The sequence below is a fragment of the Salvelinus namaycush genome, chromosome 3 (genome assembly GCF_016432855.1).
Source record: "Salvelinus namaycush isolate Seneca chromosome 3, SaNama_1.0, whole genome shotgun sequence".
Taxonomy (NCBI): Eukaryota; Metazoa; Chordata; class Actinopteri; order Salmoniformes; family Salmonidae; genus Salvelinus; species Salvelinus namaycush.
Genome location: NC_052309.1, coordinates 36,409,881 through 36,424,170, shown reverse-complemented (window position 1 = coordinate 36,424,170; position 14,290 = coordinate 36,409,881). Strand labels below are relative to the sequence as shown.

The 14,290-nt window shown below is 43.8% G+C and overlaps 2 protein-coding genes across 2 annotated transcripts; one reads left to right on the top strand and one right to left on the bottom strand.

Annotated features, from left to right (window-relative positions):
• Positions 1 to 2: 2 nt before the first annotated feature.
• Positions 3 to 8,302, bottom strand: LOC120031040 (28S rRNA (cytosine-C(5))-methyltransferase-like). The gene is made up of 10 exons (XM_038976584.1): positions 8,091 to 8,302; positions 7,771 to 7,890; positions 7,298 to 7,469; positions 5,453 to 5,561; positions 5,233 to 5,368; positions 4,940 to 5,055; positions 4,002 to 4,180; positions 3,602 to 3,812; positions 733 to 891; positions 3 to 608 (listed from the first exon to the last, which is right to left on the bottom strand). Exons 1-10 carry the CDS (start codon positions 8,181 to 8,183, stop codon positions 323 to 325), a joined length of 1,581 nt encoding a protein of 526 aa, XP_038832512.1. The 5' UTR covers positions 8,184 to 8,302; the 3' UTR covers positions 3 to 322.
• An 11-nt stretch (positions 8,303 to 8,313) lies between these two features.
• On the top strand, positions 8,314 to 14,188 carry LOC120031049 (transducin beta-like protein 2). The gene is made up of 7 exons (XM_038976596.1): positions 8,314 to 8,707; positions 10,329 to 10,447; positions 10,702 to 10,886; positions 12,576 to 12,727; positions 12,893 to 13,019; positions 13,127 to 13,279; positions 13,392 to 14,188. Exons 1-7 carry the CDS (start codon positions 8,578 to 8,580, stop codon positions 13,849 to 13,851), a joined length of 1,326 nt encoding a protein of 441 aa, XP_038832524.1. The 5' UTR covers positions 8,314 to 8,577; the 3' UTR covers positions 13,852 to 14,188.
• The last annotated feature ends 102 nt before the right edge of the window (positions 14,189 to 14,290 follow it).

Sequence of the window (14,290 nt, the reverse complement as noted above, 5' to 3'; positions counted from 1 at the left end):
GATGTGTGTTTATTTAAGGAATACACATGGTCAAGGGTACAAGTGACTGCCCGACTGGCAAATAGCAGTAACAGACAAATACAAAGGTGTTTTATAAGATTCAGTACTCTCCACAATATCAGAACTTGACTGGGTAGAAAAATGCAATGCCATGTCTAGTTTGGCTACCTATAATCCAGCAGTGACAATCATTGTCACCATGACTAAGCTTTCCCAACGTGGCACAGCCAGCTTCGATGTCGACTGGAGTTAGGGCAAAAATATAGCTTGTCTAAATGACCGCCAAGGCACCCAAAGCCAGTGTTCCTTTGAAGGGTCAGTCTCACTCCACTTTAGCATTCTTTTTTTTCTTTGCTCTTCCTGAGGTATTTGTCTGTTCCTCAGTGGCTTTGGGCTTCAGAGCCTCCTTATCCCCAACTTTCTTTTTCTTCCTCCTCCTCTTCTTCACTCCTCCTGAGGTTTCTGTGGGTTTGGCTTCCTCAGCCATGTCCATATCCTTGGTGGTGCTCATCGGCTCCTGAACCTCATCCCCACCTTCTGTGACATCGGCCTCATGTATGTCCTTACTGGCAGAAGGACTACTTGGACTCATCTCAGCAACCGGATTGCTATAACAGTGAAGACAAGCATTAACAATGTTGCATTTCTGTTGGTTAACTTCACACAGCAACGGTATAATCTAGACTTTCTCTAAATTGCCTTGCTTTCACGGAATGTATAACTGCTACTCACAGTGTTTCGGAGGCTTGCTCTTCTAGCCTCTGTGCTGTGTGTCGCTCCAGCAGGGCCACAAAGAAGCCATGGGTGAGGGTTTTGGTGGTGCTGGCTCGGAGACACTTTGTGAGGGGAGCCAGACCACGCTCGGGCCACTGCTGGAGCAGTGGAACCAGCCTGCAGAAACAGCCGGTGTGTCAGATCATAGGTTTACGTCAGTTTCCACAATGCTATACTGTTCTTATGATCATAAACACAGGTCACATACTTAGTCGGTTCCATGATAAATCTATTTGGGAATTGATCATTAGGGGTTAAGCAGCAAAGCTGGTGAAACCCTAATGTATTTGTTGGCGTTGATTTATTTTCTGCCAATTTGTGAAAATGCAAATTCCCAGGTTGCAACAATGCATGACGGTAAGGGGCCACACCCTCTCATCCATTACTGTGCATATTGACCAGATGGTGGCGCTATAACAAGTGAAAGGTCACGCCTCTCACCCAATGTGACTGACCTAGAGTCCTGAAATCCAGTACATAGGTTCCTCTCCTCACAAGGAACAAATGTGCTTCAAGGACCCATGAAGTACAATGATGGGTTTTACGCCATTTTTAATTTTGTTAACACTTGAAACGCTACTCCTCTGGGACTGAAAGACCGATATGCACAAAACTTGAGACTTGGCATCTATGGACCAAAATCTCACAATTTGTATTTTCCCAAGATAGCATCTCAAACAACATGGCTGCTACTGACCAATAAATGTGGGTGTGGTCTGGCACAAATGCATATAACTCCAACACGGATATTAATTTGCAGCATATGTACCAAATACTGTCAAGACTCAACATATCTAAGCACATTCAAATCGACCACACGGTGGCGCTATAACAGGCACGTTTTTATCTCTTGATCGGTTTGACTGATTAAATTTGGTACACATGCTCAGGGATATGCGTCTAGCTAACCTGTAAAATATGGTTCAGTTTGGCCGCATGGTGGTGCTGTTGGACAAGAAAAAAATAATTCATGCAAGCTCATAGCGGCCATATTGTTTGAGCAAGAGTCTTGGAAAATTGTGTTTGAAGATGTGAATCTATAGATGGTACAGTCGTGGCCAAAAGTTGAGAATGACACATTAATTTCCAAAGTTTGCTGCTTCAGTGTCTTTAGATATTTTTGTCAGATGTTACTATGGAATACTGAAGTATAATTACAAGCATTTCATAAGTGTCAAAGGCTTTTATTGACAATTACATGAAGTTGATGCAAAGAGTCAATATTTGCAGTGTTGACCTTTATTTTTCAAGACCTCTGCAATCCGCCCTGGCATACTGGCAGTTCACTTCTGGGCCACATCCTGACTGATGGCAGCCCATTCTTGCATAATAAATGCTTGGAGTTTGTCAGAATTTGTGGGTTTTTGTTTGTCCACCTGCCTCTTGAGGATTGACCACAAGTTCTCAATGGGATTAAGGTCTGGGGAGTTTCCTGGCCATGGACCCAAAATATCGATGTTTTGTTCCCCGAGCCACTTAGTTATCACTTTTGCCTTCTGGCAAGGTGCTCCATCATGCTGGAAAAGGCATTGTTCGTCACCAAACTGTTCCTGGATGGTTGGGAGAAGTTGCTCTTGGAGGATGTGTTGGTACCATTCTTTATTTATGGCTGTGTTCTTAGGCAAAATTGTGACTGAGCCCACTCCCTTGGCTGAGAAGCAACCCCACACATGAATGGTCTCAGGATGCTTTACCGTTGTCATGACACAGGACTGATGGTAGCGCTCACCTTGTCTTCTCCGGACAAGCTTTTTTCCAGATGCCCCAAACAATCGGAAAGGGGATTCATCAGAGAAAATGACTTTACCCCAGCAGTCCAATCCCTGTACCTTTTGCAGAATATCAGTCTGTCCCTGATGTTTTTCCTGGAGAGAAGTGGCTTCTTTGCTGCCCTTCTTGACACCAGGCCATCTTCCAAAAGTCTTCTCCTCACTGTGCGTGCAGATGCACTCACACCTGCCTGCTGCCATTCCCGAGCAAGCTCTGTACTGGTGGTGCCCCGATCCCGCAGCTGAATCAACTTTAGGAGACGGTCCTGGAGCTTGCTGGACTTTCTTGGGCCTTCTTCACAACAATTGAACCGCTCTCCTTGAAGTTCTTGATGATCCCATAAATGGTTGATTTAGGTGCAATCTTACTGGCAGCAATATCCTCTCATGTGAAGCCCTTTTTGTGCAAAGCAATGATGACACGTGTTTCCTTGCAGGTAACCATGGTTGACAGAAGAAGAACAATGATTCCAAGCACCACCCTCCTTTTGAAGCTTCCAGTCTGTTATTCAAACTCAATCAGCATGACAGAGTGATCTCCAGCCTTGTCCTCGTCAACACTCACACCTGTGTTAACGAGAGAATCACTGACATGATGTCAGCTGGTCCTTTTGTGGCAGGGCTGAAATGCAGTGGAAAGGTTTTTGGGGGATTCAGGTCATTTGCATGGCAAAGAGGGACTTTGCAATTCATCTGATCACTCTTCATAACATTCTGGAGTATATGCAAATTGCCATCATATAAACTGAGGCAGCAGACTTTGAAAATTAATATTTGTCATTCTCAAAACTTTTAGCCACGACTGTATATACCAAATTTGGTGCCACTTAGTCCAGCGGTTCTGTAGAGAAATACGTTTTGAAGTAGTCAACATCATTAAAAAAAATAGTAAAATACATAATGCAATACATTTATGTTTGATTTTGAGTTCTGATATTTGGTAAACAGTACAGAAATAGCTCATCCTAGGGCAATTTGTCCTGATGGTGGCACAGTGGGCACACAGCTGAAACCCAGCAAAGCTACTTGCAGCTTTAATATACATTTCTGTTCCCTACCTGAAACCTGGGTTCTGCAGCAGGCAGGCGGCCACCACTTGCTCGTTCTCCTCGGTATGGATGGAGCAGGTGGAGTACACCAGGCGTTGCAGACGGGGAAAGCGCAAGGCATGGTTGAGACAGTGCAGCTGGAACGCTGCCAGGGCCTGCAGACGACGCTTGTCCTGCTCCTTTTGGGAGGGCGAGGTCTCGTCCCGCAGACACACCATCCCTGAGAGAGAAACACACAAATATTATTTTTAATCAACAATGACATTGAGAGTACAAAGAAGGTACTTGTTTTAGAGGTCATACAGAGTCCTTCTGGGTCATTGAGGTACATCTTTCTGGAGTAATAAACAAGCGTCTAAACTTCTATATTTTGTTTTGAGCACACCAGGCAGACCGGTTGTGTTGTTACCTGATCCGCTGCACGACGGGTCCAATAGGATGTACTCCACATCTTTATACTGCGGCCCATCCGGGTCCACCTTTAGGAAGTCCTGATTGGCCAGCTGCTGACATGTGACTCCGGCGCGGAGCAGGAGAGTGGACATGGTGGAGAGACGCTTGGCATCCAGGTCGAAGGCAAACAGCCTCCTTCAACATGGGCCAGAGAAAAGAGGTTTGGGTCAAATGTATAAGGTGAGGCAAGTAACCTTTACAATGTGCTTTGAAATTTCATCAAAATAGCCATCCTTTTGTAACCTACTCTTTTTTTCAGGATTAACATCATAAAATTGTTAATACCCTATTCCTACTAGACAATAGTTTCCCAGAACCATAAAAAGTACACAGTGTACAAAACATTAAGAACACCTTCCTAATATTGAGTTGCAACCTCCCCCTTTTGCCCTCAGAACGGCCTCAATTCATTGGGGCATGGACTCTACAAGGTGTCAAGCGTTCCACAGGGATGCTGGCCCAGGTTCACTCCAATTCTTCCCAAAGTTGTGTCAAGTTGGCTGAATGTCCTTTGGGTGGTGGACCATTCTTGATACACACGGGAAACTGTTAAGCGTGAAAAACCCAGCAGTGTTGCAATTCTTGACACAAACCGGTGCGCGCCTGGCACCATACCCTGTTCAAAGGCACTTACATATTTTGTCTTGCCCAGTCACCCTCATTGAGACACATACACTATCCATGTCTCAATTGGCTAAAAAATCATTTAAACTGTTTCCTCTCCGGATTTAACAAGTGACATCAATAAGGGATCATAGTTTTCACGTGGATTGACCTGGTCAGTCTCTGTCATGGAAAGAGAAAGTGTCCTTCATTTTTGTACATGGCATTTAGTCCAGGATTAGGCTTAATCTTGGTCTGGGACCTCTCTTTTTTTCTCCAATCAAGTTTTACCCTTTGTTTTTCATGATGGCAGCGAGGTGGCTGGTTTTGTTCCCCGGTGCTGCACAAGCGTCCAGGACGTGGCTGCCTGTAGGAGGGTTCAGGAGGTATGCAGGGAGACAGCTGGCCTGTTGGGATATAAGGTAGACAGTACTACACAGGCAAGTCCATAGGCCCTTTTAGAATACCTTCAAATTATTCTAAAATTAATTTCTATCAGAATAGATCTGACAAGGTAATCTCATCCAATCATGTACAGATCAGTGATGACCTCAAGGATGGACAGATGTATTGAAAATCCTCACCTTGTCTTGTAGAATGATGTGGCCAGCCTTGTACAGATTGTGGTCATGGAAGTCTGTCTTTGGAGAGAAAACCAGCAGGTCTGAAAGGTGCAGGTCACCCACAAAGGATTTCCCCTTCAGATTCAGGTCATCGAGCCTGGACATCAGAAACACACATTCCATTTACCTCATGTCAACCTCAGTCAATAGAATAAACAGGGAAGGAAGAAACATCAAAGACCTGTAGGCTTGTCCCAAGTAGGAGAATCCCTCTCTCTTGAAGTAATCAATGGCGTCCTCCACTGTGGTCTTTAACGTGTTCACACGCACATACCTTGGGAGCTGATCGCCTGGGGAAGGTGAAAATGTCTATTCTTTAACAAAAAGGAGAGTAACATTTAAAGACCAACTACCCCTAAAAAAAACTTATAGTTTAGAAAACAGCCTGTGTGGCATCAATATGACTCAAACATTTATTATGTCAAAATTGACTACAAAGTGTAAAAGGTATAATTTTGGTCTTAAAGTCAGTCTCATCCAAAACCGAGTTTTGTGAGATTTGTGGTTGACTGCATCACAACGTAAATGAAGGTTGGGTTTGTTTCAATACTGCCCACAGCTGGCAGCACACAAGTAATCATAAATTCTGAGTGCAGCTGCACATGACCTGTGGTAAATTTGGGTTGACTTTGGAAATCCCTATGGGGATTAGTTAGGGGGCCATCGGTAAAATACACAATGTACATGGGACAATATGTTAAAATTCGAATAGCTCCAAATTTGTATAACCTCCAACTATAAATTGTAGAAATTCATATTCAAATCCTTTAATGAGAACTAAAGGTGTGCAACATGAAACATAATTATTGACGGTCCCTAACAAAGCTATTCAATGTCAAAACAACTTTGCCATGGTTGCACACCAGCACGCTGAAGCTACACTGAACAAAAATAAATGCAACATGTAAAGTGTTGGTCCCACGTTTCATGAGCTGAAATAAAAGATTTCCACACGAACAAAAGCTTATTTCTCCCATATTTTGTGCACAAATTTGTTTACATCCCTGTTAGTGAGCATTTCTCCTTTGCCAAGAATCCATCCAGCATATCAAGAAGCTGATTAAATAGCATGATCATTATAAAGGTGCATCTGGTGCTGGGGACAATAAAAGGCCACTCTAAAATATGCAGTTTTGTCACAACACAATGCCACAGATGTCTCAAGTTTTGAGGGAGTGTGCAATTGGCATGCTGACTGCAGGAATATCCACCAGAGCTGTTGCCAGAGAATTTAATATTCAATTCTCTACCATAAGCCACCTCCAATGTCATTTTAGATCAGGGATGGGCAGCTGGCAGCCCCCCTTTTAGGAACTCAGTTGGGGTTCCAGCTTACTGTTGAGAGTTAGAATAATAGAATACACAAGGTGTAAAATTGCTAACTTTTATCTCCGCCCCATGGCAAAATTTGTAGAATTACATGAAATGTGTTATACAATTGCAAAATCATCTCTCTGCCTCATGGCAAAATGTGTAGAATTCAAATTGCCATCGATATAATGCAATTGTGTTCGTTGTCCGGATATTTTGTTTTGTCGACATTTGGAAAGTTTACCAACAAATTTGCTGTTTCCATCAGGCCTGTCATGACATTCTTGATCCAACATACTGGTTACAAGCTAGGTTTCCATCCAATTGGCGACAGATTTAGATGCAAATATTCTAAAATCAGCATAAAAACAATATGTGCATTTTCCCAGCAGAGACGTTTCCATCAAATGAACTTTTTGAAGGTAAAATACTGTGTGTGATGACGTAGCGCACATAAAAACAATTATGCGGTTAAATTCCCATGTACCGAATAAAAAAATACAAGTTAAATGGGTTTCCATCGCATTTTCAACCGCACTGATGGTTTTGTCACAAACAATGTTGCATTTATATAGCGAATGTGCCCACTTTGGTATTGGCACATATGCTCTATAGCCTATAGAACATCTCGCGGATACAGTCCTATGCCACTCATCTCTTGGAAGCCCAAATGTCTTGTTTTCTAACAGGAGTAATAGGGATCAATCAATATAACCTTCAGGCTGCTGGAGACTGGAGGAGAGCAGGTCCTGGTTGCGGCTGACCTTCTGCTTGATCTTCATGCGGGCCAGGGCAGCCTGCAGTCTAGAGCGGTGTTTCATCATCAGCACCTTCCAGGCCCCGCCACACTTCAGCCCCTTACCGATGACCAGGTCATACACCAGAACCTGCGTAGTGTGGATAGGACCAAACAAGAGGTAAGCTACCAGCCAAAGTGTTGGAGCAGTGTTCTTCATTCCTGGTCCTGGGAATCTGAACCACAGGGTGTGCAGGCTTTTGTTCTAACACACTTGATTCAATTACAGTAGCTAATCAGGTGTGTTTGTTATGGGCAGAAACAAATGCCTGCATATTATGACCTGTGGATTCCCAGGCCCAGGCTTGAAGAACTCTGTTGGAGGGACTGAATGGAGTTTGTTCAAAAAGGCATGATGGGGAAGATAATTGCATCCATGTGTTTCACATTACCTTGGCCAGATTCATTTTTATCTTGGTCTGTTTGAGGATCTTGGTGGACTCAATGATCTCTTGAAGGATGGATGAAAACTTCTGTGTCTCACACACCAGGGCAAAAAGCTGCTTGATATTCTGGTGAGGTGAGAGCATTATAACAATATTAACACACTACTGTTGTAAGTCTCTTTACACACAGGATTTTTAGCTTCTAGGCATGACCAGAAAGTTATTGCCATTGTGATGTGTACGTGTTAGCTACATGGTAAATGTTGACAAAGCAAGGAGTTAGCTAGCTAATAATAGCTAACGCTACTCAGTAAACTAGTAATTACCTGAAATTTACTATCGTAAACCAAAGTCTTTACAGTAGCCTGCTTCATCTCCACTTTCTCGAGAATCTCGGCAGCTTTCGCGTACAAAGCCATTGCTACAAAACTAATTTACCGTATTTTTTAAAAAGAGAATGTATTATCATTAGCTATGTACATGAATATATCCACGACACCCACGTTTCCGCAAGTGGACAATATACTTTACGGCCTGCTGAAAAAAAGCTTTACGTTAGAACTCAAAGTTCTCTGCTGCTGACTTCAGTAACTGATTTTTTTAATGCATGTGTAAAGCAAGTTAGATTAGTCGTTATCATACAGTTAATAACGACAACAATATTGTTACTATTTAAATACAACTATATTGCTAGCTGAACAAAGCTGCAGCCAGAGCAAGTAGCTAAAGAGCCTCTTGTGTCAAAGGAGTTTGCTAGCTAGCTAGCTGTATTATTAGAATAGCTAGTGCTAACGTGGCACAAACTCGGCGAAGATGGAGTTTGCGGCTCTTTTTGCCTTGACCTTATTAATAGGAATGCTAATAATTTTGGTCGCCGTCGCAGTGGGAAAGCAGAAAGGAGAAATAAGTGAACAACTAGAGCAGAATGAATTAGACTCAGTTGGTAAGTTGCTCTCTTAACTTGTTTGCATATTATATGTCTTCTTGTCACGATGGATTGCTATTCTATTAATTTAGCTAGCTGTGAATGTGTCAAACAGGTGCAACTTACACACACTGTAATATCAGCCCATTACGATAGTAACAATATATGTACTCATTTAAAAGTATTGGCACCAGGTTCAAAAAGTTAAAATGTATCCAACCATAAACGTGTTGCTGGAGGAAAAGTTATGGAAGAACGTTTGAATTAAATGGTGACCAAAACATTGTATTATTGTTACAGATGTTTTATTAATCAACATCTTACGGTTCCCAGAGGAGAAATCAACCTGAACATTTTGATAATGAGAAACAAGGTATAGGCTACCTACACTATATATACAAAAGTATGTGGACACACCTTCAAATTAGTGGATTCAGCCACATCTGTTGCTGACAGGTGTATAAAATCAAGCACACAGCCATCTCAAAAGACAAACATTGGCTGTAGAATGGCCTTACTGGAGAGCTCAGTGACTTTTCAACGTGGCACCGTCATAAGATGCCACCTTTCCAACAAGTCAGTTCGTCAAATTTCTGCCCTGCTAGAGCTGCCCCAGTCAACTGTAAGTGCTGTTATTGTGAAGTGGAAACGTCTAGGAGCAACAACGGCTTAGCTGCGAAGTGGTAGGCCACACAAGCTCACAGAACTGGGTTACAACACTCACTACCAAGTGCCAAACTGCCTTTGGAAGCAACGTCAGCACGTGAACTGTTGATCGGGAGCTTTGTGAAATGGGTTTCAATGGCCGAGCAGCCTTACACAAGCCTAAGTTCATCATGCGCAATGCCAAGCGTCGGCTGGACTGGTGTAAATCTCGCCACCATTGGACTCTTCAGCTGTGGAAACGCATTCTCTGGAGTGATGAATCACGCTTAACCATCTAGCAGTCCGACGGACGGCTCTGGGTTTGGCGGATGCCAGGAGAACGCTACCTGCCCGAATGCATAGTGCCAACTGTAAAGTGTGGTGGAGGAGGAATAGTGGTCTAGGGCAGTTTTTCATGGTTTGTACAATGCCCCTTAGTTCCAGTGAAGGGAAATCTTAACACTACAGCATACAATTACATTCTAGACGACTCTGTGCTTTCAACTTTGTGGCAACAGTTTGGGGAAGGCCCTTTCCTGTATCAGCATGACAATGCCCATGTGCACAAAGCGAGGTACATACAGAAATGGTTTGTCGAGATCGGTGTGGAAGAACTTGACTGGCCTGCACAGAGCCCCGACCTCAACCCCATCAAGCAACTTAGATGAATTGGAACGCAGACTGCGAGCCAGGCCTAATCGCCCAACATCAGTGCCCGACCTTACTAATGCTCTTGTGGCTGAATGGAAGAAAGTCCCCGCAGCAATGTTCCAACATCTAGTGGAAATCTGTCTCAGAACAGTGGAGGCTGTTATAGCATCAAAAGGGGGACCAACTCCATATTAATGCCCATGATTTTAGAATGATATGTTCGACGAGCAGGTGTCCACATACTTTTGGTCATGTAGTGTATCTTGGTTAGACTCTATGGAAGGTACTAGAAAGTGTCTGCTTGAACGTCTTGTGTAATGTGATGCCAATTCATCCCCTGCAGCAGAGAGAAATGCAGTGAAGGCTCCCACTGCCAAGAAACAGAAACAACAACAGCGTCCTCGCAAGGAGAAAGCCCAGCAGCACACCTTCAGCCACCCTCTCCTAGCATCATCCTTGAAGGTGGGCCACACTTTACATACTGTGAACTTTATATTTGCCATATTTAGGCATACTCTGCCTATCTAATCAATTCTAAAAACCATCCCACAGGCCACAGTCTTGTGTAGTGCTCATCCAACAAGGCTCACAGAACATAATGTAATGACAGTGGTGTGTGACGACGTTGCAGAATTATCGGATGCTTGATCATTGCTTGGCTCACTCGTCTCTCGCTCTCACTCTCGCTCTCTTTTTTCTTTTTCTTCTCCCCCCAGAGTCACAGTGGAAATGTGACGTCCCTGGACTTCAGCAGCAACGGAAAGTACCTAGCCACCTGTGCTGACGACCGCACTGTCAGGATATGGAGCACCAAGGAATTCCTGGACAGAGACCACAAATGTTTGAGGGCCAACGTAGAGCTGGACCACGCCACACTGGTCCGTTTCAGCCCTGATTCAAGGTGTGTATATATATGTGTGCACACACTCTTGTCCATAAAAGGGTACAGTTGAAGTCGGAAGTTTACATACACCTTAGCCATATACATTTAAACTCAGTTTTTCACAATTCCTGACATTTAATCCGAGTAAAAATTCCCTGTCTTAGGTCAGTTAGGATCACCACTTTATTTTAAGAATGTGAAATGTCAGAATAATAGTAGAGAGAATGATTTATTTCAGCTTTTATTTCTTTCATCACATTCCCAGTGGTTTAGAAGTTTACATACACTCAATTAGTATTTGGTAGCATTGCCTTTAAAGTGTTTAACTTGGGTCAAACTTTTCGGTTAGCCTTCCACAAGCTTCCCACAATAAATTGGGTGAATTTTGGCCCATTCCTCCTGACAGAGCTGGTGTAACTGAGTCAGGTTTGTAGGCCTCTTTGCTTGCACACACTTTTTCAGTTCTGCCTTGTTCTGATGGCCACTCCAATAGCTTGTCTTTGTTGTCCTTAAGCCATTTTGCCACAACTTTGGAAGTATGCTTGGGGTCATTGTCCATTTGGAAGACCCATTTGCGACCAAGCTTTAACTTCCTGACTGATGTCTTGAGATGTTGCTTCAATATATCCACATAATTTTCTTTCCTCATGATGCCATCTACTTTGTGAAGTGCACCAGTCCCTCCTGCAGCAAAGCACCCCCACAACATGATGCTGCAACCCCTGTGCTTCACAGTTGGGATGGGGTTCTATGGCATGCAAGGGAGGCCTTTTTCCTCCAAACATAACGATGGTCATTTTGGCGAAACAGTTCTATTTTTGTTTCATCAGACCAGAGGACATTTCTCCAAAAAGTACGATTTTTGTTCCCATATGCAGTTGCAAACCGTAGTCTGGCTTTTTTATGGCGGTTTTGGAGCAGTGGCTTCTTCCTTGCTGAGTGGCCTTTCAGGTTATGTCGATATAGGACTCATTTTACTGTGGATATAGATATGTTTGTACCTGTTTTCTCCACAAGGTCCTTTGCTGTTGTTCTGGGATTGATTTGCACTTTTTGCACCAAAGTACGTTCAACTCTAGGAGACAGAACGCGTCTCCTTCCTGAGCGGTATGGCGGCTACGTGGTCCCATGGTGTTTATACTTGTGTACTATTGTTTGTACAGATGAATGTGGTACCTTCAGGTGTTTGGAAATTGCTCCCAAGGATGAACCAGACTTGTGGTTCTACAATTTTTTTCTGATGTCTTGGCTGATTTCTTTTGATTTTCCCATGATGTCAAGCAAAGAGGCACTGAGTTTGAAGGTAGGCCTTGAAATACATCCACAGGTACACCTCCAATTGACTCAAATGATGTCAATTAGCCTATCAGAAGCTTCTAAAGCCATGACATAATTTTCTGGAATTTTCCAAGCAGTTTAAAGGCACAATCAACTTGGTGTATGTAAACTTCTGACCCACTGGAATTGTGATACAGTGAAATAATCTGTCAGTAAACAATTGTTGGAAAAATCACATGTCATGCATAAAGTAGATGTCCTAAACGACTTGCCAAAACTAGTTTGTTAACAAGAAATTTGTGGAGTGGTTGAAAAATGAGTTTTAATGACTCCAACCTAAGTGTATGTAAACTTCTGACTTCAACTGTATATATAGATAGGTGGATAGAGCCTCTTGTCTTTCTATACTTGCTCTGTCTTGGTATGAAGGGCCTTCATTACTTGGCTGGCTAACGGCGATACCATTCGCATCTTCAAGATGACCAAGAAGGATGATGGGAGCTTCGCTTTCAAAGCTGCCCCTGAAGACTTCCCACAGAAACACAAGGCCAATGTCATCAATATCGGCATCGCAGAGACGGGTATGATGGCTAAATGTATTCAGGCTGAATGATTAAAAGGCAGGAAGACGTGACTGCGTGATATGCGTTTTTTTTTTAAAGTTATGAATGTTAGAAGTTATGGAAGAGACCCTTGTTATTGTCTAAACTCTCATCGCTCTCCCTTATTTGTTTTCTGTGTTCCAGGCAAGTTCATCATGAGTGCCTCCACCGACACCAACATCCTCATCTGGGACCTGAAAGGAGAGGTACTGGCCTCTATCATCACCAACCAGATGACCAACTCCTACGCTGCCATTTCACCCTGTGGAAGGTCAGTACAGTCCCCTAAGTGTGTGTGTGTGTGGGGGGGGGGGGGGGGGGGGTAGCTAATGTAATAGTGCTCTCAGGTAAATACGTTTTGGATGGTTCTGTCTTCAGGTTTGTGGCTTCCTGTGGCTTCACTCCTGACGTGAAGGTATGGGAAGTGTGCTTCGGGAAGGGTGGTGACTTCAAAGAGGTGACCCGCGCCTTCGACCTGAAGGGCCATTCAGCAGGGGTCCACTCCTTTGCCTTCTCTAACGACTCACGCAGGTAAGGTATGCATTGTCTGGTATCCTATCGAAACATCAATGGTTGATTTCCATGAATGACATTATGATTACATTCCCCATTGATATTTGAAGCTGTCTCCGATTTCCCCCAGAATGGCCACCGTCTCCAAGGACGGCACTTGGCGGCTGTGGGACACAGACGTGGAGTACAAAAAGCAACAAGACCCGTACCTCCTGAAGTCGGTGCCTTGCCAGTCGTCGGAAGGCAGCCGGGTGGCCCTGTCGCCAGACGCCCGCGTGGTGGCTATCTCCAACAGCTGCAGCGTGGCCATGTACAGCACATCCACTGGTCAGCTGGAGGAGGAGTTCCACGGAGTCCACAGCGAGGAGATCACCGAGCTGAGGTTTGACATCAACAGCCGCTACCTGGTGTGCAGCGGGGACCGGGCGGTACGTGTGTTCCACAATGCGCCAGGCTACCGTGCAGCCATCCAGGACATGCAAGCCATGCTGAAGAATGCCCAGAACGAGGGTATGAAACAAAGGCTGCAGCAGCAGATACAGGAGGTGCAGAGCACGCTAGACACTGTGCTCACGGCACCCAAGGACTAAAGAACTAAAGACCCCCCGGGCTGGCTGTGTAGATCCCTCTTTCTATCTCTCTCTTCCTCCCTTTCTCTCTCACACTGCCTCTTCACAGAATGGCCTGCAATTTGACTCCTGTCAGGGATGTGGCATTTGCATGCTGGTTTTAATAAATCATGTGTTTCTACAGAAATATGGCTCTGTTTTGTTTTCTGAATGCTCTGCCTGCCTCCAAAAATCAAGAATACTATGTGTTACCTTACCTCTACATCGACCAGTAATACTACTATAGGAGCATTTGCTTTGACTCTGGTGGTCTTTGTACCTTTTTAAAAATGTAATAAAAATGTTGTACCTACATGTACCCCCGCTCATTTATTCGGTACTGGTAACCCCTGTATATAGCCTTTGCTCTTTTTTCTTTTTTACTTTAGTTTATTTATTAAATATTTTCTTAACTGCAGTG